This window comes from Bufo gargarizans, chromosome 8 (genome assembly GCF_014858855.1).
Source record: "Bufo gargarizans isolate SCDJY-AF-19 chromosome 8, ASM1485885v1, whole genome shotgun sequence".
NCBI classification, from domain to species: Eukaryota; Metazoa; Chordata; class Amphibia; order Anura; family Bufonidae; genus Bufo; species Bufo gargarizans.
In genome coordinates, this window is record NC_058087.1 from 105,256,074 (window position 1) to 105,282,929 (window position 26,856).

At 42.8% G+C, this 26,856-nt stretch overlaps 1 protein-coding gene across 2 annotated transcripts in view; it reads left to right on the forward strand.

The window, feature by feature from the left end:
* Positions 1–26,510, forward strand: part of ORMDL1 (ORMDL sphingolipid biosynthesis regulator 1) — a 270,270-nt gene extending 243,760 nt beyond the window's left edge. For both annotated transcript variants that reach the window (XM_044304360.1, XM_044304359.1), the window contains exon 4: positions 25,527–26,510. In XM_044304360.1, coding sequence (XP_044160295.1) covers positions 25,527–25,662 — 136 coding nt within the window. In that variant the 3' untranslated portion in view covers positions 25,663–26,510. The remainder of the gene's footprint in view (positions 1–25,526) is intronic.
* Positions 26,511–26,856: the final 346 nt, after the last annotated feature.

Consider the following 26,856-nt stretch of genomic DNA (forward strand, 5'->3'; position numbering starts at 1 on the left):
AACATTCTCACCAAAAATAAATAAATAGGGCTCTCAGAATATGGAGACACTGAAACATGTTTTTTTTTATTCAAAAATACAGTTTTTGTGTAAAACATGCAAGTAGTAAGAGGGGATATGTTTCGTCAAAGTGACAGGTACCACGCCCCTTTTACACGCCCCCTTTTATATAGCTTGATATAAATTTTATATTGCGTGGTATTGTATTTATATAGTTTGATACTAGTTTATATTGGCTCTTCTCAGATGTCTGCTAAACTGCAGATCACAAATGTCATTAAACATATTGCTAAAATCAAGTTTCCCAGACCTGTCACAGGCTGTATTTGTGTAAACAAGCCTTTTCTAATGCACGGGCCACGACCTCTTGCAAGCAGATGGCTTAATTCAAGAGTTTCCCAGACCCCTGTCACCCGAGCCGCTCTACAAGGTCATGACATCTGTCATGGATATCAAAAGCACAGCTATTAGGCCAGGCCACAGGATGTATTCTTGTAATCGATATGGGTCTAAATGACTTTTCTACAGACATGCTCATTAAACATCTGGCCATTTTTCCACAGGCTGTATTCAAGTACTTGATTTTACCCCCCCTTATAAAATCTTATTTTATATAAAACTTCATAAAGGCGCCACAAAATATTTCCTTAAGATATAAAAGCTACCCAGTTTGATATGAATTTGATATGAATTTATATCAATTTATACAGTTGATAAGTTTCATTTAAATAAAAATGCAAAAGACACTGCTAAGCCCTTTTTATAACACCTGATAAGCTTTTGATATAAAATTAAGATACATGCATAAAAAGACCTATAATAAACATAAATTCTTATAAAACATAATTTAACTAGGTATTATATTTTTGTCATTTTATAACATTTGATATAAAAACTACCCACTTTAATATGAGTAGTTTTATATAAACTTCATAAAGTCGCCAGGAAATATTTCATGGCTGTTTTATAAATAAATATTGTAATTTTATAACAATTTGATATAAAAGCTAAACACTTTGATATGTCTTTATATCATTTTATACAGTTTGATAAATTTTAATTTTTAGCAACTAATCAATATGCTAATCGCTACCACCTGACATGGGTTACAACACGGACCGCCTATATAAACAGGTCCCAGTCTCTGCATGGCTATCACAGAGAGACTTGGGCACATAGAAGCATAATACATAATAGGCATAATACACTTAAAGAACCATTGGCGGTTATGCTTTTAAAGCTTTCACTATTTTTGAATATGCTTTGTTATCTGTATCTATGTATCTGTGCTTATTTATAATTCGTAATGCTTCACTAACTTGCTTTTTCTTTTATCACATACAAATGAGGTTATATTTTAACTAGCAATATCTTTCACTATTTATTGAATAAGTCTTATGTTATCTGAATCTATGTAACGTCTATCTATCTATCTATCTATCCATTTTATCTATCTATGTGTACATGCCACCAAATACCCCAACTATCGAAATTCTATCAATCTATCTATCTATACATCTATCTATGTATCTATCTCTTCTATCTATCTATCTATCTATCTATCTATCTATCTATCTATATATCTCCCATCTATCTATCTAAATTCTATCAACCTATCTAGCTATCTATACATCTATCCATCTATGTATCTATCTATCTGTCTATCTATCTATCTATCTATCTATCTATCTATCTATATATCTCATATCTATCTATCTAACTTTCCAGCTGTTAGCTATCTACCGATCTATCTAACGAACCATTTATCTATCTATGTATACATACAGATAAATACCCCAATTATCTAAATTCAATCAATCTATCTATCTATCCATTTATCTGCTAGCTATCTATCTATCTATATAGCTATCTTTCCTATTTATAGGGGGGTTAAAGCGGCCCCACAAATGTTGTTATAATTTAACTAACAATATACATTTAGTTTAGATGGATTCTTACCAAAATTTATGGGGCGATGACAATATACCCGATGCGCGGATGCTTATCGCGGCCGATTATTTCTATGAGTTATACATTAGCGGTGGTGGGGCGCAATTGCGTTCAGACGCGTCGCCCAGTATGGCGCTATTTAATACTGACATTTCAAGCGAACCCGATTACAACCCGACGTCTCCTTGCCTGGTCGGTAAGTATAACCATCTTAGGCTTTTATTACGTATATAGTTTTAGATCTAGTTATAATTCATGCACGTTTATTACAGACGAGCAAATCCTAGACATTTTAAGAATTGTGAACAGAGCCATTGATACTGGAAATACAGAACATTCAAGCATTGAAGTTACTAGCAACAGCAATTCTGACGAGCTAAAGGAGAACGATTCGTCGCGAATTATCGATCTCACAACCCCCGGTCGAAATGAAATAAAACAGACGACCAGGCTAGCCAGAACACGTAAGGCTCGATCGACTTCTTTGATGTTGTCTGTTTTAAACATTATCTATATTTCTAATACACTTTTTAAAACACAGCGCTGAAAAGAAAAGTGTATACAATTGATGACATCGCGACACTCTCCGATGAGGTCCTACAAAAGCGTCGCAAGCGGGGCAAAGAGCGTAAGGATCAAAATGCATTGCGGTTGTAATATATTTTAAACAATGTCTATAAGTCTAATACTTTTTTAAATGCAGCGTTGAAAAGAAAAATGGCCACGACGGTGTCTCCAAAGCGGTATCAAAGAAATCTAACACAACGGGTAAGGATCCCTCTACAGCGGCGCAAAAAACAATGTCTATAACTTTTGAGCGGGTATAAACAATGATGTTTAATCAAACCTTGTAATTTAAAGTTTTTCAGCTGCCGGGTAGTAGCGCAAGTGTCAACAGAACTGTTTCATTCCCCGAACCACCAGAAGCGATCACCAACGCCCGCGACAGTTGGCTGTCTGAAAATACCGCAATGTCGGTTAACCGCTGCCCTGATGCCCGTAAGTTAATATTACACGGTGCTCTGTTTTAATTAGAGCCGCTTGATGTTCTTAATACCTACAGCGGGCTGCTTGTCTTTAAATTTTTTTATAAAAGTCATAATGACATATCTAGCTATCAATCTATCTATCTATCTATCTATCTATCTATCTATCTATCTATCTACCCATTTATCTAGCTATGTATCTATACATCCAAATAACCCAACTATATAAATTCTAGCAATTTTTTCTATATATTTATATTAGCTGTTTAATTATAGCGCTTTAAAATTCTTAATACTTATATCTTAATGTTTGTCTTTAAATTTCAGCCAAAAGAAAACAAAACAACAAAGCCCGAATCGCTAAAGAGAGACGACGCTCGACCACTAAACAGCATCAGGAACAGTTTACACCGATAGCTGGAGTTCTAACAACACCGCTGCCGGGTCTGCAGAGTGGTGAGCCAACTAGCGTAATAAATGATATTACAGCTTTATGCAACATAACACCAGTGCCCAATACACAGGATGTAGTACCTTGTAAAAAGCGCATCACATTTGATACGCCAGACACATGCAGCAACGTACAACAGATAAGCGAACCCCAACAGCGATACGCGCCTCTTGTCCATTCCTGTTATTGTCGGGGTGGAGAGACGTCTGACGCGTTGAGGGATATCGCGAAATGTAATGACAAAATGGCACGCGTGGCATTGCATTTAAAATGTTACGTTAAAGACTCTACGTCTCTAGCGTTTAACAGTCCCAACAAAAATACTGAGGGACAAATACAGGCTACGCGTGACAAATGCATACGACTGATTTCGCATCTTGACGCTCTTGAAAAAGAGCTGCTGTGCCGAGACTGACTAGTGATGACTGTAAGTGCTAGGGTTAGAAAGTTAAAAAAAAGGCTATAAAAATCAGTTTCTCGCCCATTTTCCTTGGGGGACACAGACCTTGGGTATAGCTCAGCTCCCTAGGAGGCGTGACACTAAGTAAAACTGTTAAGCCCCTCCTCCATCAGCTATACCCTCAGCCTGGAGATAGAGGCTACCAGTTTTAGCTTAGTGTCCAAGGAGGCAAGACACTCCCTGCTACTGCAGGGCTGTTTTCTCCTTGTTATTTTTACTTTTTCTTCTAATTTTGTTATTTTATTTTTTCCTAGGGATACCAGAGACGCATTGACCTCTCTGCTCTCCCGGGGTTGAGCTGCGCCAGTGCCAACTTATCTGCACTGCTGCCTCCCCCACAGAAGCAATAGGAGGATCTGGGCAGCAATGGCTCCCCTACATCCCGCCAGCTAGGGGGTCGCCCGCACGCCAAGCCCCTCTTCCAGCTTCCTGCCACTGCGGTGCCAGTGGCTGAAGGGGCGACCCTGCTGGAAAGGACTGAGGGTGAAGACGTCGCACGGTGAGATGGCTATTCCAGCCCATACCCCGTCCCTATCTGCAGCATCTACCCCTCTGGGTAAGGGGGGCACCCGTGGTCGCTCATTCTGAGCGCTCATCTGCAGGACAATGCAGCACAGCAGCATCCTCAGCACCCCCACGCTTTTCCCCCCCACTCTGCTATCTTCCCCCCCCCCCCTCCCCCTCATTCGGGGCTGACTCCATTTTTCTCTTCTCTCTCTCCCCCTTCCCGCCGAGAACGGGGGGCGGGGCTTAGCGGTCCCGGCAGGGGGCGGGGCTTAGCGGTCCCGGCAGGGGGCGGGGCTTCTGAGCGTCATTTTGGGGGCGGAGCTACGTTCTCCTTCACAGGAGACATTTCAAGCGCTGGAGGGGGTGGAGCTGGTTCCCCGCGCTTTCTGCTGAGGTTTCCCGCGCTTCCTCACTCCTGACAGGAAGCTGGGACACGGTGGGGGACTCTAACCTCCTGTGTACATCGCTCGGCTTCTGTGGGCGCTCTCTGCTGCTCTCTGCTGCTCTCTGCTGCTCACTGCTGTTCACTGCTTCTCTGCTGCTGCTGATCTGGGCCATCTCCTGACGTTCTTCTGAGGCACTGGTAGGACAGTTAACCCTCTCCTAACCCTCCTGGTCATAGCTGCTATAACCCTTTGTGGTCTCTATATTAGAGTACAACCACACTTCAGCATGTCAGATCCCACAGGTGCCCCCAAACCCTGGTACCATGCCTGTACCGCCTGTGAGGAACTTTTTCCGCGTGGGCAATCTGAGCCGCATTGCCTTGCATGTCAGGCCCCGGTGCAGGGCCCGCTTCCCGCTGCGCCCCCCGGTGCCTCTGAACCCCCTGACTGGGCTAGGTCTCTGTCTCAGGCGGTGGAAAGCCTTACACACGTAGTGGGCCGTCTCGTGGATAGACCGCCTCTCCCGCAGGCTGCCACAATCCCTGTCGCACCCGCTGGGACTACCGTTTCTGCCGCCCCCACTGGTTCCCTGCCTCCCAGCGAATCTTCCAGGGCCCGGCATACTCAGAAACGTTCAAGGGTTGAGCGCACATCTTCTCCAGATGCTTCGCTCTCTCCGCCATGCGTGCGAGCTCAGTCAAGTCTATCCTCTCAAGGGATACGCTTTCTGAGGGAGAACTGGCGGATTCGGACGTGGACATGGACTCAGAGCTTCCGTCCAAATTGGCGTCCGCGGTGGGGCATCTTGTCACTAGCATCCGTGATACCTTTCAGCTACACGATGACCCCCCCAGCTCTGAACAGGCCGGCGTGTCCTTTCTCCGCCCCAAACAGGCCTCCAAGGTTTTTCCCATACACGCTGATTTTTCTTCTGTGGTATCCAAGGCTTGGACTCGGCCTAACGTCCGCTTTATTACACCCAAAAAGCTGGACATTTGTTATCCCTTTCCAGCGGATTCTGTGACCACGTGGACATGCCCGCCTAAGGTTGATCCTCCCGTGGCTCGCCTGTCCAAAAGCACTACTATTCCTGTACAGGACGGATCTTCCCTCCAGTCTGTTGAGGACCGTCGTACGGAATCCCTCTCCAAGGCCATATTTACTGCCTCTGGTTCGGCCCTTAGACCGGTCTTTGCCTCCGCCTGGGTTGGCAAAGCGGTCTCTGAATGGGGTTTGCAACTGGAACGGGAGTTAGGGTCGGACGTCCCTGTTCAGGACCTCCGTTCCTTAGCCCAACTAATTGTTCAGGCCGGAAAATTCGTCTGTGAGGCCTCCCTTGATGCGGGTGCCCTCATTGCCCGTTCCTCTGCCCTGGCAGTTTCTGTCAGGAGGGAACTCTGGCTGAAGGTTTGGGCGGCGGACGCCGCTTCCAAACGCTCTTTGGCCGGCCTACCATTCACGGGTTCCCGCCTGTTCGGAACCCGTCTGGACGAACTTATATCAGAGGCCACGGGTGGGAAGAGTACTCACCTCCCCCAGTCCAGGCCAATGGGCGCCCCCCGTGGTCGCGCTGGTTCGTCCCGTTTTCGGTCCTTTCGCAAGCCCACCGGGTCTAGACCCGCGGCCAGTTCTTCTTCCTCTGGCCCAGCCCAGGATAGACGCAAGAAGCCGTTTTTTCGGACGCAACCTACCTGGCGCAAGTCCCAGCCTGCACGGGCTCCCACAGGCCAGCAGCCCTCTGCCTGAAGGTGCGCCCCCACCCACCCGGGGGGGGGGGCCGCCTTCTCCTATTCAAGAACGTATGGCGGGCCCACATCTCAGACGCATGGGCGCTCGAGATTGTATCTTGCGGATACAAAATCGAATTTGCGTCCATTCCGCCAGACCGTTTCTTCCGATCCCGTCCTCCGCGAGATCCCGTACGAGTGGCCGCCTTCTTCGCGGCCATTCACTCTCTAATGGACAAGGGTGTCGTCGCCCCCGTGCCTCCGACGGAAAGGTTCAGGGGGTTCTACTCGAACCTCTTTGTGGTTCCCAAGAAGGAAGGCTCAGTGCGTCCGATCTTGGACCTAAAACGCCTGAACCGTTTTCTCCGACTGCAGAGATTCCGGATGGAGTCTCTCAGGTCCGCAGTGGCCTCCCTGGAAAGAGGGGATTTCATGGCCTCAATCGACATTCAGGATGCATACCTCCACGTTCCGGTTGCTCCATGTCATCACCGCTTCCTGCGCTTTGCGGTGGGGGACGATCACTTCCAATTCGTCGCCCTTCCCTTTGGTCTGGCGACTGCTCCTCGAGTGTTCACCAAGGTCCTGGCCCCTGTCTTGGCCCTTCTACGTTCAAGAAGTGTTTTTCTTCTCCCATACTTGGACGACATCCTGGTCAAGGCACCCTCCTTCTCTCAGACATCCCGCAGTGTGGAACTCACTCTGGAGACCCTGACGCGGTTCGGTTGGATTATCAACCACCCCAAATCTTCCCTTACCCCCTCCAGACGGCTGATCTTCCTGGGGATGCTCCTGGATACAGAGTTGGCGGAGGTCCGCCTTCCGTCGGACAAGCGTCTGGCCCTTCGCGGGTCGGTTCGCAGTCTCCTCCGTCATCACCGCCCTTCCCTCAGATCCAGCATGCGGTTGTTGGGAAAGATGGTTGCCTGTTTCGAAGCGGTGCCGTTCGCACAATTCCGATCCCGCACCTTTCAGAGGGCAATTCTGTCGGCCTGGGACAAATCACTGAGGAGTCTGGACAGGACCTTTCTTCTGCCTCCCCTGGCTCGAGCTTCCCTCGGCTGGTGGTTGCATATCCCTCTAAGGGGGAAGTCCTTCCTTCCACTGAACTGGCTGGTGATTACCACAGATGCCAGCTTACGGGGGTGGGGGGGGGTTTTCCCTCCCCGGTCCGTCCAGGGCGTTTGGTCTCTATCGGAGTCCAGACTTCCAATCAATATTCTGGAACTGAGGGCGATTCTTCTGTCCCTCAGACACTGGACCCATCTGCTGAGGGGCCACCCTGTTCGGATCCAATCGGACAATGCCACGGCTGTGGCATACATAAACCATCAGGGAGGCACTCGCAGCGATGCAAGAGGTGACCCTCATTCTCCTCTGGGCGGAGACGCACGTGCCGGCCTTATCTGCGATTTACATCCCGGGGGTGGACAACTGGGCGGCGGATTTCCTCAGCCGGTCCACCATCGACCCGGGAGAATGGTCCCTGCACCCAGAGGTGTTCGAAGCCCTTTGTCTTCGCTGGGGTCGCCCCGACGTGGACCTCATGGCCTCCAAATTCAACCACAAGGTCCCCCTATACCTGGCCAGGGCACGGGACCCGAAGGCATACGGCGCCGACGCGCTCGTCCTTCCGTGGCGCGAATTCTCCCTTCTGTACGTCTTTCCTCCTTTTCCCCTCCTGCCACGGGTTCTTCGGAGGATCGCGGCAGAGGGCGTCCCCGCGATTCTAATCGCCCCGGATTGGCCCCGCCGGTCTTGGTACGCCGACCTAATGTTGCTGTTGGCAGACGCACCGTGGCCACTGCCCTCCAGGGAAGACCTTCTCTCTCAGGGACCGATCTTCCACGAGCGTTTAGGCTCGCTACGTTTGACGGCGTGGCTATTGAGACCGCCGTCTTAACGCGACGGGGTTTCTCCGCGGACGTAGTCCGCACCATGATCCGGGCTCGTAAGCCCGTATCCTCTAGGATCTACTATCGGGTTTGGAGGTCCTATCTGGGGTTCTGTGAGTCCCGGAGCATCCCACCTCTCCGGTTTTCTCTTCCCACAATCCTGTCCTTCCTCCAGTCGGGTCTGGACCTGGGGCTGTGCCTCAGTTCTCTGAAGGGTCAGATTTCAGCGCTGTCTATTCTTCTCCAGCGTCCCCTGGCCCCTCTAGGGCCAATTAAGACCTTTTTACAAGGGGTGGCTCACTCTGTTCCGCCGTACCGCCCTCCAGTTCCTTCCTGGGACCTGAATGTGGTGCTCTCGGCGCTCCAATCAGCCCCCTTCGAGCCTTTACGGGAGGTCTCCCTTCGCCTTCTGTCCTGCAAGGTCATCTTTCTTGTGGCCGTCACGTCTCTCCGACGGGTGTCGGAGTTAGCGGCTCTTTCTTGCTCCGAACCTTTCCTGATCTTCCACCAGGATAAGGTTGTGCTTCGGCCTGTCCCGACTTTCCTGCCAAAGGTGGTCTCCGCCTTTCACATCAATGAGGACATCGTCCTTCCGTCGCTCTGTCCCTCTCCTTCCCACCCCAGAGAACGGGAACTGCACCGTCTGGATGTGGTCAGGGCGTTGAGGATTTACTTGGAGGTCACCGGGTCCTTTCGGCGCACGGACTCCCTGTTTGTGGTTCCGGAGGGTTCGCGCAAAGGGTTGGCGGTCTCCAAGGTGGCTATTGCCCGTTTCATTAAACTGGCGGTGTCTGAGGCTTATCGAGCCAAGGGCAGACCTCCGCCTTTCGGCGTCACTGCTCATTCCACCAGAGCAGTCGGAGCTTCCTGGGCGCAGAGGCATCGGGCCTCGGCTGAACAGTTGTGCAAAGCAGCCACTTGGTCCTCTCTGCACACTTTCACAAAGTTCTATAGGGTGCATACGCATGCATCAGCGGATGCTGCGTTGGGCCGCCTGGTTTTGCAGGCAGCGGTTTCCTGATGCTCTGGTGGTGTTCCGCCTTGGGTTTGTGGTCCCTCCCTTCTTGGACTGCTCTTGAACGTCCCAAGGTCTGTGTCCCCCAAGGAAAATGGGCGAGAAAAGGAGATTTTTGTATAACTTACCAGTTAAATCTCTTTCTCGCTCTTCCTTGGGGGACACAGCACCCACCCTTCTGTGTTTGGTTACAGGGTTATGGTCTGGCGCCCCGTTGGGTTGCTGGCTGGTTGTTTCCGTTATTGGTTGTTATCCTTTCACTACTTGGACACGCAACTGGTAGCCTCTATCTCCAGGCTGAGGGTATAGCTGATGGAGGAGGGGCTTAACAGTTTTACTTAGTGTCACGCCTCCTAGGGAGCTGAGCTATACCCAAGGTCTGTGTCCCCCAAGGAAGAGCGAGAAAGAGATTTAACTGGTAAGTTATACAAAAATCTCCTTTTTTCAGTTAAACGTTCTAAAATAGCTGGAGAAAAAAGGCGTCACCGGCGTAAACAATGGGCCGCCGGCACGTCCGAACAAAATAGTTAGCAAAAAAGACAGGAATGTCGTGACAAGACTGGTGCGTTGGCTCGTCTGAATGCTGAACAAACACATCAGCAACCGCAGACCGCGCAAGCGAAGCACAGTCGGCCAAACAGCTCGCACACTAATAGACCTTCAAATACGCAATCAAAGCGCATTCATTCAGGCGCCCCGCAAAATGGCGACAGGCCCTATAACACGGCTATTACAGACGAACCCCCTGCACCACAAAATGTTAGATCCGTTTATCTAGAAAGTGTATATCATCAACAGCGTGACTTAGCGAATTTTAACAGTACCATGTACACGGAACACTTCAGATTTGCTAACCTCGAAGATATTCGCTCGTTTGTTGACGCTCTTTATGCAATACACGCTTCTATACAGACATTGTTAGATAGGGTTTTACGGGACGCCGATCCGGGTGATTTCATACAATTGCGTTTAAACGGCGGCGAAACGTTTGATTTGATTTTTTCTAATAGGTATTCTAGAGATGGATTTAGAGCCGAAACATTTTTGGACAATATCGCTAACGCTTTACAGAGTAACGTGGAGTGCATAGCCGGTAATACACTTAAACTAGTTGTCATCATTGTCAGGTGCCGCCGTGGTGGGGCCAGAAGACGTTTGGGCGGTGTCGCGTATAGTCGGATTATTGATCGTAAAAAACAACATTTAGACGATTTTAATAATTACGATAATAACGTCTGTCTGGCCGCTAGTGTTTACGCTATTTTGGAGGGTGCTGCTTTGGGCGATGTCGCCTTGTTAGAGAAAGCTCGACAACTGCATAGAGACTTACAAATACCCGAGGGGTATTTGGTGTCTTTTACTGACGTTGCTGAATTTGAAAAAAATGTAAACATCACAATAAAAATTTTGTACCACAATAGGGGACAGTGGCGTTATTATCACACAGCCCGCACCGCTAAAGAAAAGACCGTCTATATATTGCACCATGAAAAGCATTATTATGGCATAAAAAATCTAAAAGCCTTTATCGGCTTTGATTATTTTTGCAATGTTTGTTGCACTGTATACAAACATAAATACCGACACGGGTGTATGCAGTTTTGTAAAGCGTGCCAGAGCCCGAATTGTGCGGAGCAGTCTAATAATACACGTTGCCCGATATGTAGGACGTATTGCCGTTCAGCGGCATGTTTTGAAACACATAGAAACCTGTCACTTAGTGATAAAGCTCAAATGAGCACAAATGTAACGGTTTAAAATGCACCATCTGCGGCGGGCAGGTTGACAAATTTGACGACCATGTTTGTTACATGCAGCCATACAACCCCAAAAAAATGACTGACAAGTACATCTTTTACGATTTTGAATGCATGCAAGAAACAGACTTGCATATACCCAATTTCATTTACGCAACCACACTATACGCCCCAACTCCTGGCAGTTTAGCGGAAAAACCTGTACGTTTGACTTTGTGCGATTTTTTGCCGACGGTAAGTTTTCGGGTTACACGTTCATAGCTCACAATGCAGGCCGCTACGACGCTTATTTTGTTTTACAGCCGTTGATTAATGAAAAATTTTAAATTGATATTATAAATCAAGGCGGTCGGTTAATGTGCGTTACCCTGAAGGACTTAAAAATTAGGTTCATAGACTCTCTGAATTTCATGCCTATGAAGCTCAGCAAGATGCCCGAGGCTATGGGTTTTTCAGGCGCCAAGGGTCACTGCCCGCATTTTTTCAACACTGCCGAAAATCAAAACTACATAGGCTCCCTACAGGCCGCTATGTATTATGACGCCTTTTTTCTCCAGCTATTTTAGAACGTTTAACTGAAAAACTGATTTTTATAGCCTTTTTTTTAACTTTCTAACCCTAGCACTTACAGTCATCACTAGTCAGTCTCGGCACAGCAGCTCTTTTTCAAGAGCGTCAAGATGCGAAATCAGTCGTATGCATTTGTCACGCGTAGCCTGTATTTGTCCCTCAGTATTTTTGTTGGGACTGTTAAACGCTAGAGACGTAGAGTCTTTAACGTAACATTTTAAATGCAATGCCACGCGTGCCATTTTGTCATTACATTTCGCGATATCCCTCAACGCGTCAGAAGTCTCTCCACCCCGACAATAACAGGAATGGACAAGAGGCGCGTATCGCTGTTGGGGTTCGCTTATCTGTTGTACGTTGCTGCATGTGTCTGGCGTATCAAATGTGATGCGCTTTTTACAAGGTACTACATCCTGTGTATTGGGCACTGGTGTTATGTTGCATAAAGCTGTAATATCATTTATTACGCTAGTTGGCCCACCACTCTGCAGACCCGGCAGCGGTGTTGTTAGAACTCCAGCTATCGGTGTAAACTGTTCCTGATGCTGTTTAGTGGTCGAGCGTCGTCTCTCTTTAGCGATTCGGGCTTTGTTGTTTTGTTTTCTTTTGGCTGAAATTTAAAGACAAACATTAAGATATAAGTATTAAGAATTTTAAAGCGCTATAATTAAACAGCTAATATAAATATATAGAAAAAATTGCTAGAATTTATATAGTTGGGTTATTTGGATGTATAGATACATAGATAGATTGATAGCTAGATATGTCATTATGACTTTTATAAAAAAATTTAAAGACAAGCAGCCCGCTGTAGGTATTAAGAACATCAAGCGGCTCTAATTAAAACAGAGCACCATGTAATATTAACTTACGGGCATCAGGGCAGCGGTTAACCGACATTGCGGTATTTTCAGACAGCCAACTGTCGCGGGCGTTGGTGATCGCTTCTGGTGGTTCGGGGAATGAAACAGTTCTGTTGACACTTGCGCTACTACCCGGCAGCTGAAAAACTTTAAATTACAAGGTTTGATTAAACATCATTGTTTATACCCGCTCAAAAGTTATAGACATTGTTTTTTGCGCCGCTGTAGAGGGATCCTTACCCGTTGTGTTAGATTTCTTTGATACCGCTTTGGAGACACCGTCGTGGCCATTTTTCTTTTCAACGCTGCATTTAAAAAAGTATTAGACTTATAGACATTGTTTAAAATATATTACAACCGCAATGCATTTTGATCCTTACGCTCTTTGCCCCGCTTGCGACGCTTTTGTAGGACCTCATCGGAGAGTGTCGCGATGTCATCAATTGTATACACTTTTCTTTTCAGCGCTGTGTTTTAAAAAGTGTATTAGAAATATAGATAATGTTTAAAACAGACAACATCAAAGAAGTCGATCGAGCCTTACGTGTTCTGGCTAGCCTGGTCGTCTGTTTTATTTCATTTCGACCGGGGGTTGTGAGATCGATAATTCGCGACGAATCGTTCTCCTTTAGCTCGTCAGAATTGCTGTTGCTAGTAACTTCAATGCTTGAATGTTCTGTATTTCCAGTATTAATGGCTCTGTTCACAATTCTTAAAATGTCTAGGATTTGCTCGTCTGTAATAAACGTGCATGAATTATAACTAGATCTAAAACTATATACGTAATAAAAGCCTAAGATGGTTATACTTACCGACCAGGCAAGGAGACGTCAGGTTGTAATCGGGTTCGCTTGAAATGTCAGTATTAAATAGCGCCATACTGGGCGACGCGTCTGAACGCAATTGCGCCCCACCACCGCTAATGTATAACTCATAGAAATAATCGGCCACGATAAGCATCCGCGCATCGGGTATATTGTCATCGCCCCATAAATTTTGGTAAGAATCCATCTAAACGAAATGTACAGTCATGTGAAAAAATTAGGACACCCTTTGAAAGCATGTGGTTTTTTGTAACATTTTTACTAAAAGGTTATTTCATCTCCGTTTCAACAATACAGAGAGATTAAAGTAATCCAACTAAACAAAGAAAACTGAAGAAAAGTCTTTTCAAGATGTTCTGTAAATGTCATTCTACAAAAATGCCTATTCTAACTGAGGAAAAAGATAGGACACCCTTGCCCCTAATAGCGAGTGTTACCTCCTTTGGCTGAAATAACTGCAGTGAGACGGTTCTTGTAGCCATCTACCAGTCTTCGACATCGGTCTGAGGAAATTTTACCCCACTCCTCAATGCAGAACTTTTTCAGCTGTGAGATGTTTGAGGGGTTTCTTGCACGTACAGCCCTTTTCAAGTCACCCCACAGCATCTCAATGGGATTCAAATCTGGACTTTGACTTGGCCATTTCAGGACTCTCCATTTCTTCTTTTTCAGCCAATCTTTGGTTGATTTACTAGTATGTTTTGGGTCATTGTCATGTTGCATGGTCCAGTTCCGCTTCAGCTTTAATTTTCTAACTGATGGTCTCACATGTTCTTCAAGCACCTTCTGATACACAGTAGAATTCATCGTAGATTCTATGATGGTGAGCTGACCAGGTCCTGCTGCAGCAAAGCAGCCCCAAACCATGACACTTCCACCTCCATGCTTCACAGTTGGTATGAGGTTCTTTTCTTGGAATGCTGTGTTTGGTTTACGCCAAACATGTCCTCTGCTGTTGTGTCCAAATAATTCAATTTTGGACTCATCTGTCCAAAGAACATTATTCCAGAAGTCCTGGTCTTTGTCAACTTTATCTCTGGCAAATGTCAGTCTGGCCTCGATGTTTCTCTTGGAAAGCAAAGGTTTCCTCCTTGCACACCTCCCATGCAAGTTAAACTTGTACAGTCTCTTTCTGATTGTAGAGGCATGTACTTCTACATCAACAGTAGCCAGAGCCTGCTGTAGTTCTCGAGATGACACTTTAGGGTTTTTGGAGACCTCTTTTAGCATCTTGCGGTCTGCTCTTGGGGTGAACTTGCTGGGGCGACCAGTCCTGGGCATGTTGGCAGTTGTTTTGAAAGCCCTCCACTTGTAGACTATCTTCCGGACAGTGGAATGGCTGATTTCAAAATCTTTTGAGATCTTTTTAAATCCCTTCCCAGACTCATAGGCTGCTACAATCTTTTTTCTGAAGTCCTCTGACAGCTCTTTTGCTCTCACCATGGTGCTCACTCTCACTTCAACAGTCAGGAGCACACCAAACTAAATGTCTGAGGTTTAAATAGGGCAAGCCTCATTCAACATGCAGAGTAACGATCTACTAATTATGTGCACCTGGTGTGATATACCTGTGTGAGATCTGAGCCAATTTAAGAGGGAATACATGTGAGGGTGTCCTATCTTTTTCCTCAGTTAGAATAGGCATTTTTGTAGAATGACATTTACAGAAGATCTTGAAAAGACTTTTCTTCAGTTTTCTTTGTTTAGTTGAATTACTTTAATCTCTCTGTATTGTTGAAACGGAGATGAAATAACCTTTTATTAAAAATTTTACAAAAAACCACATGCTTTCAAAGGGTGTCCTAATTTTTTCACATGACTGTATATTGTTAGTTAAATTATAACAACATTTGTGGGGCTGCTTTAACCCCCCTATAAATAGGAAAGATAGCTATATAGATAGATAGATAGCAGATAAATGGATAGATAGATAGATTGATTGAATTTAGATAATTGGGGTATTTATCTGTATGTATACATAGATGGATAAATGGTTCGTTAGATAGATCGGTAGATAGCTAACAGATAGCTGGAAAGTTAGATAGATATATAGATAGATATGAAATATATAGATAGATACAGACAGATAGGTAGTAGATGGATAGATAGATAGATATTTAGCTAGCTAGATAGATAGACAGATAGAACAGATAGATAAATAGATGTAAAGATAGCTAGATAGATAGATAGATTGATAGAATTTAGATAGTTGGGGTATTTGGTGGCATGTACACATAGATAGATAAAATAGATAGATAGATAGATAGACGTTACATAGATTCAGATAACATAAGACATATTCAATAAATAGTGAAAGATATTGCTAGTTAAAATATAACCTCATTTGTATGTGACAAAAGAAAAAGCCAGTTAGTGAAGCATTACGAATTATAAATAAGCACAGTTACATAGATCCAGATAACATAAGGCATATTCAATAAATAGTGAAGGATATTGCTAGTTAAAATATAGCAGCATTTGTATGTGGTAAAAGAAAAAGACAGTTAGTGAAGCATTACGAATTATAAATAAGCACAGATACATAGATACAGATAACATAAAACATATTCAAAAATAGTGAAAGCTTTAAAAGCATAACCGCCAATGGTTCTTACCTTTTAAGTGTATTATGCCTTGTTGGTCTATGCTTCTATGTGCCCAAGTCTCTCTGTGATAGCCATGCAGAGACTGGGACCTGTTTATATAGGCGGTCCGTGTTGTAACCCATGTCAGATGGTAGTGATTAGCATATTGATTAGTTGCTAAAAATTTAATTTATCAAACTGTATAAAATGATATAAAGACATATCAAAGTTTTTAGCTTTTATATCAAATTGTTATCAAAATTACAATATTTATTTATAAAACAGCCATGAAATATTTCCTGGCGACTTTATGAAGTTTATATAAAACTACTCATATTAAAGTGGGTAGTTTTTATATCAAATGTTATAAAATTACAAAAATTTTATTTATAATACCTAGTTCAAAAAAGCTAAATTTAACCAACTAAGAGAGGCCATAGGCCTAACTAAATGGGATAAAGTCCTCACAAATAAAAATACAGCCACAAAATGGGATATCTTTAAAAGCATCCTAAAATCTCACTGTGAGAGGTACATACCGTATGGGAATAAAAGGTTAAGGAACAAAAAGAAACCAATGTGGATAAACAGAACTGTAAAGAAAGCAATAAATGACAAAAAGAAAGCATATAAAACACTAAAACAGGAAGGTAGCACGGAAGCACTGAAAAACTATAAGGAAAAAAATAGAACATGTAAAAAACAAATAAAAGCGGCCAAACTAGAGACCGAGAGATTAATTGCCAAAGAGAGTAAAACTAACCCTAAAATGTTCTTCAATTATATAAATGTTAAAAAGTATAAATCTGAAGGTGTCGGCCCGTTAAAGAGTAATGAGGGGGGGAGTCGCAGAGAGCGACAAGGAGAAAGCAAAGCTGTTAAATATTTTTTTCTCCAATGTATTCACTGAGGAAAATATGACATGCCGAATGTTGAAATAAATTCCCCATTAAAAGTGTCCTGTCTGACCCAGGAAGAAGTGCAACAGCGACTTAAAAAGATTAAAATAGACAAATCGCCAGGATCGGATGGCATACACCCCCGTATCCGAAGGGAATTAAGTAATGTCATAGCCAGACCCTTATTTCTGATATTTTCAGATTCTATATTGACAGGGAAGGTCCCACAGGATTGGCGCATGGCAAATGTGGTGCCAATATTCAAAAAGGGTTCAAAAACAGAGCCTGGAAACTATAGGCCGGTAAGTTTAACATCTGTTGTGGGTAAACTGTTTGAAGGTTTTCTGAGAGATGCTATGTTAGAGCATCTTAACGGAAATAAGCAAATAACGCCATATCAGCATGGCTTCGTGAGGGATCGATCATGTCAAACAAATTTAATCAGTTTCTATGAGGAGGTAAGTTCTAGACTTGACAGCGGCGAATCAATGGATGTCGTGTATCTGGACTTCTCCAAAGCATTTGACACTGTACCACATAAAAGGTTAGTATATAAAATGACAATGCTCGGACTGGGAGAAAACGTCTGTAAGTGGGTAAGTAACTGGCTCAATGATAGAAAACAGAGGGTGGTTATTAATGGTAAATACTCAGATTGGGTCACTGTCACTAGTGGAGTACCTCAGGGGTCAGTATTGGGCCCTATTCTCTTCAATATATTTATTAATGATCTTGTAGAAGGCTTGCATAGTAAAATATCAATTTTTGCAGATGACACTAAACTGTTATGTTATGTTACTAAGTCCTTAGTATTGAGTTCTAGAGGAACTCAATCCGATCGAAGCGCTTGTCGACGGCTATATTGGTGGGCCCCTACGTCATCCTACACAAAAAGCCAGGTCTTAACCAACTTCCTAAATTCCAGGTAATTTGATGCTGTTCTAATGTGTTCTGGGAGGGAGTTCCAGATCTTGGGGGCCAATACTGAGAAACGTCTGTCCCCCCTTGTCTTGAGGCGGTTTCTTGGCACCGACAGAAGGGAGGCTGAGGTGGATCTCAGTTCTCTAGGAGGATGGCGATGTGTTATCTTTTTTTGCAGGTAGATGGGACCTGTTTTGTAGAGAGCTTTGTGTGTTAAGCAGCACAGCTTAAACTGCACTCTTTCACTGGGAGCCAGTGGAGTTCCCTGCGTGCTTTTGTGACAGAATCTGTCCAGTCTAGTTTCTTGATGAGCCGGATGGCTCTGTTTTGACAGTGTTGCAGAGCTCCCAGATCTTTCTCTGGCAGCCCCGCATACATTGCATTACCATAGTCCAGGTGGGAGTTGACTAGAGCTCCCACCACGACCTGTCTGCATGTGTTGGGGAGAAACGGTAGGGCTTTTTTTAGAAGGAATAGGGCGAAGTTTGCTTTCCGTATTAGTTCTTTAATCTGGGGACGGAGGCTCATTTCTTGATCCAAGATTATCCCCAGACTCTTTCCTTGTGTGGCGATGGCAACGTTTTCCCCAAAGATAGACGGGGCGGTAGCCTCAGGTGTTTTATGTAGTGCAATAAGCTTAGTCTTGGTTGGGTTGAGTTTGAGGTGGTTATGTGCTAGCCAGTTCCTGGCCTTATTTAGTCCTTCTTGCGTGAGCTTGTAGTCATCAGCAGATTTCGATACTCTCAAAAGGATCTGTGTATCGTCCGCATAAGACTCATAGCTGATGTTATACTCCTTCAGAATAGCAAGCAGAGGTCGGACATATATGTTAAAGAGTAATGGCGAGAGGGGAGATCCCTGAGGGACTCCCCACTCCACCTTCTCGACTGGGGAAAAGAATGAGCCCAGTTTGACTCTCTGAGTTCTGTTTTTCAGAAAGGAGTCAAACCAGGCAAGTCCGTGGCTATCTACTCCGATGTCCGCTTTTAATCTATTTAGGAGGATGGGATGACTGATAGTGTCAAAAGCTGCCGACATGTCTATGAGGACCAACCAGGTCCCCCCTCCCTCGTCTGCGACCCCTAGGGCTTCATCCCATAGGCTGACCAGGGCTGATTCCGTGCTGTGTGTTGGCCTAAAGCCCGACTGGTGTTCATCTAGAAGTCAATGCGTTTCTACGTGCAGCTGGAGTTGGCTTGCCACTGCTGTCTCCATGATTTTAGCTATTAGGTGGATGTTGGTAATCGGTCTGAAGTTGGCCATTATATTTATGTCTGCTCCTGGTTTCTTGAGGAGGGGAGTTATGATTCCTAACTTGAGAGTCTCAGGGACGTTGCCACTGAGAAAGGAGTCATTTATAATTGTTAGAATTAACGGGGCAATGGTGGTCGTGCATTCAATAAGAGATTTAGTTTGGATATTGGAGAGGGGATAAGTTGCTTTGGACATGTTTTTCATGCTTTTTGTTAGGTCTTCAAGTTTTAATGGGCATAGGGTGAAGGTGTGAGTAGGGTTTGTCACGTTGTTCTCTATGGGAGGGACAGTAGCCTGTTGAGCTAGCAGGATGTCGTTTTGGATATCGTCGACTTTTTGTTAAAAAATTTCGAAATGTCGTTGCAGAGGTCTTGGGATTCGGGGATGGTGGTTTTGAGGCCATCGGGGTTAGCCAGATCGAAAATGATCTGAAAGATCTTTTTAGGCTTTTGAGCAGCGTTTTCGATCTCGCTAGCAAAATGATCTTGTTTGGCCTTAAAGATTGCTTTGTGGTAAATCGTCAGTTGGGTCTTATATTTTAGCTGTAATTCTTCTATCGGATTTTTCCTCCATGCCCTCTCTAGTCTGTTGCATTCTATTTTCACAATTTTTAGTTCTCTCGTATACCACGGTGCTTTTTTACCTGATTTCTTTACCAGTCTCAAGGGGGCAAGTTGGTCCGCCGTTTTTTTGACGATGTCGTCAAATTGTAATGTGAGTTTCTCACAGGGCAGTTTGAAGTCGATTTTACTGATGTGTTCTTCTAGGGTAGGTAGGATTTTGTCATATGTCAGGTTGTTGTTATTTCTTCGCCAATTTTTCTTTTCTCCAGTGGTTAGCTGCTTCGTGTTAATTGGGATGTGGAGTTCGAAGGCTATGAGTCTATGGTCGGTCCAGAGCAATTCTTCTGGATCTTCTACCGTTAAGTTTAGATTTTTTTCAAAAATCGGATCGAGCAGGTGACCCGCTTTATGTGTGGGTTTGTTGACCCTTAAGGTGAGTTGGGCTAAGTCGAGCTGTGTGGTAACTTTTCTTATCTTGCTTATCGTTGAACCAAAGGTTAAGGTCCCCTAGAATAAGGAGTCTATGATGTTTTATTGTGAGATCCGTGGCCCATTCTATGAAGTTGTCTGTGAAATGAGTGCGGGGCCCTGGGGGTCTGTAACATAACGCTATTATTATTGTGTATTTATTTTCGATCGTCAAACGTGCTGTGAGTGTTTCCCATGATGGGTTTTCCGTGGGAAGGTTAATTTCTGTTATTTTTATTGTGTTTTTATGTACAATCGCTATCCCTCCCCCCTGTTTGTTAGGTCTGTTCTTTATGATGATCTTGTAGTCTGGTGGGAGCATTTCCCCGATGTCTACCCTGGACTTTTCTGTGTAAACTGTGTAAAGTAATTAACACTGATGAGGACAGTATACTACTATAGAGCGATCTGGATAGATTAAAGGCTTGGGCAGATAAGTGGCAGAGATTTAACACTGACAAATGTAAAGTTATGCACATGGGAAGGAATAATGCAAGTCACCCGTACTTATTAAATGGTAAAACACTTGGTAACACTGACATGGAAAAAGATCTAGGAATTTTAATAAACGGCAAACTAAGCTGCAAAAACCAGTGTCAGACAGCTGCTGCCAAGGCCAATAAGATAATGGGTTGCATCAATAGGGGCATAGATGCCCGTGATGAGAACATAGTCCTACCACTTTACAAATCATTAGTCAGACCAAACATGGAGTACTGTGTACAGTTCTGGGCTCCAGTGAACAAAGCAGACATAGCAGAGCTGGAGAGTGTCCAGAGGAGGGCAACTAAAGTAATAACTGGAATGGGGCAATTACAGTACCCTGAAAGATTATCAAAATTAGGGTTATTCACTTTAGAAAAAAGACGACTGAGGGGAGATCTAATTAATATGTATAAATATATCAGGGGTCAGTACATAGATCTATCCCATCATCTATTCATTCCCAGGACGGTGACTGTGACGAGGGGACATCCTCTGCGTCTGGAGGAAAGAAGGTTTGTACACAAACATAGAAGAGGATTCTTTACGGTAAGAGCAGTGAGACTATGGAACTCTTTGCCTGAGGAGGTGGTGATGGTGAGTACAATAAAGGAATTCAAGAGGGGCCTGGATGTATTTTTGGAGCCTAATAATATTACAGGCTATAGCTACTAGAGAGAGATCGTTGATCCAGGGATTTATTCTGATTGCCTGATTGGAGTCGGGAAGGAATTTTTATTCCCCTAAAGTGAGGAAAATTGGCTTTTACCTCACAGGGTTTTTTTGCCTTCCTCTGGATCAACTTGCAGGATGACAGGCCGAACTGGATGGACAAATGTCTTTTTTCGGCCTTATGTACTATGTTACTAGTTAAATTATGTTTTATAAGAATTTATATGTTTATTATAGGTCTTTTTATGCATGTATCTTAATTTTATATCAAACGCTTATCAGGTGTTATAAAAAGGGCTTAGCAGTGTCTTTTGCATTTTATTTAAATAAAACTTATCAACTGTATAAATTGATATAAATTCATATCAAATTCATATCAAACTGGGTAGCTTTTATATCTTAAGGAAATATTTTGTGACGCCTTTATGAAGTTTTATATAAAATAAGATTTTATAAGGGGGGTAAAATCAAGTACTTGAATACAGCCTGTGGAAAAATAGCCAGATGTTTAATGAGCATGTCTGTAGAAAAGTCATTTAGACCCGTATCGATTACAAGAATACATCCTGTGGCCTGGCCTAGTAGCTGTGCTTTTGATATCCATGACAGATGTCATGACCTTGTAGAGCGGCTCGGGTGACAGGGGTCTGGGAAACTCTTGAATTAAGCCATCTGCTTGCAAGAGGTTGTGACCCGTGCATTAGAAAAGGCTTGTTTACACAAATACAGCCTGTGACAGGTCTGGGAAACTTGATTTTAGCAATATGTTTAATGACATTTGTGATCTGCAGTTTAGCAGACATCTGAGAAGTGCCAATATAAACTAGTATCAAACTATATAAATACAATACCACACGATATAAAATTTATATCAAGCGACGATATAAACCTAATACCACGCGATATACATTTTATATCAGCTTGATATAAAATTTATATCAAGCTATATAAAAGGGGGCGTGTAAAAGGGGTGTGGTACCTGTCACTTTGACGAAACATATCCCCTCTTACTACTCATGCATAAATAAATAAAAAGTTGACATATTAGGTATCGCTGTGTCCGTAACGACCTGATCTATAAAAATACTACATGATCTAATCTGTCAGATGAACATTGTAAATAATAAAAAAAAGTGCCAAAACAGCTATTTTTTGTTATCTTGCCTCACAAAAAGGTTTAATATCGAGCAACCAAAAATATGTACCCTAAAATCATACCAACAAAACTGCTACCTTATCCCGTAGTTTCCAAAATTAGGTCTTTTTTTAGGGAGTTTCTACTCTAGGGGTGTATCAGGGGGTCTTCAAATGTGACATGACAGCTTAAATGTATCCCAGTGAAATCTGCTTTCCAAAAACCATATGTCGTTCCTTTCCTTCTGCGCAATGTCGTGTGCCTGTACATCAATTTGTGACCACACATGGGGAGTTTCTGTAAACTATAGCATCAGGGCAATAAATATTGAGTTTTGTTTGGCTGTTAACCATTGCTTTGTTAGTGAAAAATTAATTAGTATAATGGAAAATCTGCCCAAAAAAAGTGAAATTCTGAAAAGGCATCTCCATTTTCCATTAATTCTTATGGAACACCTAGAGGGTTAACAAAGTTTGCAAAATCAGTTTTGAATACCTTGAGGGGTGTAGTTTCTAAAATGCCTGAACTGGTCCTTAAAAAGTGGGTTTTGGAAATTTTCTGAAAAATTTCAAGATTTGTTTCTAAACTTCTAGCCTTCTAACGTTCCCAAAAAATAAAATGGCATTCACAAAATAATCCAAACATGAAGTAGACATATGGGGAATGTAAAGTAATAACTATTTTTGGAGTTATTACTATCTATTATAAAAGTAGATAAATTGAAATTTGCTAATTTTTCCAATTTTGTGGTAAATTTGGTATTGTTTTATAAATAAAAGTGAATTATTTTTTTTACTCAATTTTACCACTATCGTGAAGTACAATATGTAACGAGAAAGCAATCTCAGAATGGCGTGGATATGTAAAAGTGTTTTAAAGTTATTACCACATGAAGTGACACATCAGATTTGCAAAATTCGGCCTGGGATTTAAGGTGAAAAGTGGCTCGGTAGTGAGGGGGTTAAATAACCCACCTTTCCCAACTTTACATATAAAATTAAATAAACAATACAAATAAAACATAATGGTATCACTGATTCCAAAAATGGACTATTTAAATATAAGATTATTTTCCTGCAAGGTATAAGCCATAATTGGGAAACAAATGAAAATAAAAAGTTATGACTGTCAGAAAATGGCAATGCAAAGAACATTTAGATTTTTTGGTCAAAGTTTTTTATTATATTGATTTTTGATGCTATGTAACCCTTAGTTCTGGAATGTATTGTATAACACCGACAGCATTATATCAGTGTTGTACAATACAGTCCAGAACTCTAAGGGTTACATGGCATCATAAATCATTATAATGCTATGCAATCCTATCAGTGCTACGTAGGTCAGGATGAGAGCTCTCGCAGACACACGTTGCGGGTTCAACACATTGAACTTGCTTGTGTAAAACCAGCCTAAAGTTCTTGGAGCTCTTTGCTGCAAGCTTGATAGCTCCAAGGATAGCACCGTAATACCACATCCAATGGATCATACCACATTATTTAGTCAAATCTTAAAAAAAAAAGTCTCCACATAAAGTAGGCATCTCCTGGAATTTCTGGGTGTTGAGAGGAAAACTGGAGGTAATCTGAGCACCCCTGGGTAGAAGGAGACTGCCTGACAGTAACATAATTTACAAGCCTACTCAGTCCCATCTCTGTGTCCCCACTCTTAAAGAAAGTAGGTACCAAAATGTTATCTGCCAGTTAAAATCCTATCGTAGCACATTCCTTATGACTGCAGATTTATTTATTTTGTCTATTTCCTAAACTTGATTTTGGGGTTCGCCATCTTGCCTGAGCTGTTCTTAACAACATTTAGAAAGAATTCCGAAAATTGCTTTGCGGCAGTTCCATGGTCCATAGACACAATGGTCTGGAGGGGACCCTACTGACTTCTATGGGAGAGTTTTCTAGGCATGCTTTGTGACCTGTGCAGAGGTCATTGTACAAGCAAAGAACAGATAAGCTTTGACAATTACATACTATGATCCTGTCCTATCTGTACACAGAGATGATATCATTACAGGCAAGATTAGAATGACAGATAAGCTGGTAACTGTAGTAAAGTGCTCTGTACAGACCAAGAAGTGGCACTTAGTGGGCAGTGTTAAAACTGCAGGGTTTTGTTTTTTGTTTAAATATAGATATTGACATGGAAAATTAAAAATAACATCACCAAAAATTCTTTCAAAATATGTTAAACATAAAAACGTGATTTTAAACAATAGGTCCTTTTTTGATCACACATTCCCTTTAAGGTAGTAGAAGTTGATTGATAGTTGAACCAGAAGTCATCTGGTGAATGATTCTTTCTCAGACACAGCCATGCCTGAGAATTTTATTTCACATTGGCGTTACAGTTGTTCACACTGGCCATACATGTTAAATGAAATCGGCAATGGACAAAATAACTTTCTGGAAACGTTGTTTCTAAGAAAGACGTTTTCTGCAAGAATGATCTTTCTTTGAAATCTGATTTACAGATGAAAGATCTTTTATTCATACGGTTGGTTAAAGCAATATTTTGTTGTTAAATTTCACAGAGCAAATACTTGTTTTGGTGGAAAACTTCCAATTTTAGACTACTGTGTATGAGCACCTTTACTCCTTAACTCCGTGGGGCAGATGTACCAAGATTGGCGTTACAAGCACCATTCTTATTTATATTACTTACGGTATATAGTGGTAGCATATTTCGCAGCGCTTTACAGATATTAGCATCACACTGTCACCAATGGGGCCCACAATCTTAGTTCCCTATCAGTATGTCTTTGAAGGGTGGGAAGAAACCAGAGGAAACCCACGCAGACATAGGGAGAACATGCAAACCTCTGGATTATCTATTTTCATTGTGTCCCCTGTTGAAGTGTCTAGAGGAGAAGGAACTATACTTCCAGTTGCTGTTACTTTAGCTGTTGCAATATACTAACAAATCCTGAGAATTGATAGGTTCTCTTTTAGCTCTGCAGGTACGATAAAACTTCAAGTTTGTAAGTACAGTACTTCCATCCTGTCACAGCATGCTGGGTCTTATATTTTTTTTAAAGCTGAATAATGACTGGTTGCCGAGCGCCTAAAATATCAGTATATTTATGGTGTTAATTGAGACAGTTTTCTGATTATTTTTCATGTTTCTTTTTCTTTCCTTTTTTGACTCAGGTACTTCTTGACAAGTTTCTATACAAAGTATGATCCAACACATTTCTTCATCAACACGGCTTCCCTTCTTAGTGTACTAATTCCGAAATTACCACAGCTCCATGGAGTCAGAATCTTTGGCATTAATAAATACTGAACGGGGCTACAGCAGAATCTGTTATTTTGATCGCACAACTTATTGGCTCTGGCTGTTTCTGGTGGAGGAAAGGATTACTGGTTAGGCCATTTTAACAGTCTATAGCGTAAAATTCTAACTGTCCCTTCTTTGTAAGCTGTCAGAATCCACACAGACTTAAAGAAGGTACCTCCCCTTCTATGAGAGTAAGGGGTCTTGTGTAAAGGTTAGCCTTTGCAGGCTGGGCTGGCCCAGCTATGACCCGAAGTTTGCAGTGCACAAAAAAGACTGACATGAAAGGTAGAAACCTCATCGTGATTATGGATGATCGTATTGTGAACATCATCTATTAAGGACACAGCATTTGTCACTTTTTAATATTTAAATGATCATCTGTAGCGATCCAGTTTGTGACAAGCAACAGCATTCTGTAATGGTTTGATGCATTGGTATGCATTAGTGTTTATTTCATTCTTTTTTCTCTTTAAATCTTAGTTTATTCATCCTTGCTTTATGGCCGAACATACTGTCAGTAGTCATTCAAATGTCTTATGTAGGCAAACAGTACCATTATTAGACATCCTTCAATATTAGAAGTGTTGTGATAATGTGCTAGTATAATTTAAAATGTTTGCTTGATTCATTATCTAGACAGTGGCATAATTTCAATAGTGTCTTGTTTTATAAAGAATGTTGAAGTGTGGTGTTATTTTTTTGACACTTTTATTGTGTGAATACGGCTTTGAATCACAAATGTTAACAGCCAGTGTTCCTCTAAAAGCGTTCTTTATGCTTGTACAATCGGTACTATACCAGTCTGGTCTATGTTGCATTTGGAAAAATAAACTAATCAAGGTTTGTAATAAGAAGTATTCTTGAGTCTTTGTAGCTTGATTAAAAACATTATTATAATTTTCTGATCACAATTTCCCTGGATATTTTGGGTTCCCTCACATAATAGGAACTCTTAGGGTGTCTTCACACGTGGCAGATTTTGTGGTAGAAAATTCAGCGACTGAAAATCTGTTACATTCACCTTAATGGAGCTTGCAGAAATCCATGTGCTTGCTGCCACATTCAAATGAATGGAATAGATTTTCAGTCTCTGAATTTTCTGCCGTGTGTGAAATGAATGAGATCACCCCTGTCACTCTCAAAGGGCATTTCATGGATTATCCTTACCCAACACTGTTTAATAGTCAGTGTATCTTGGGC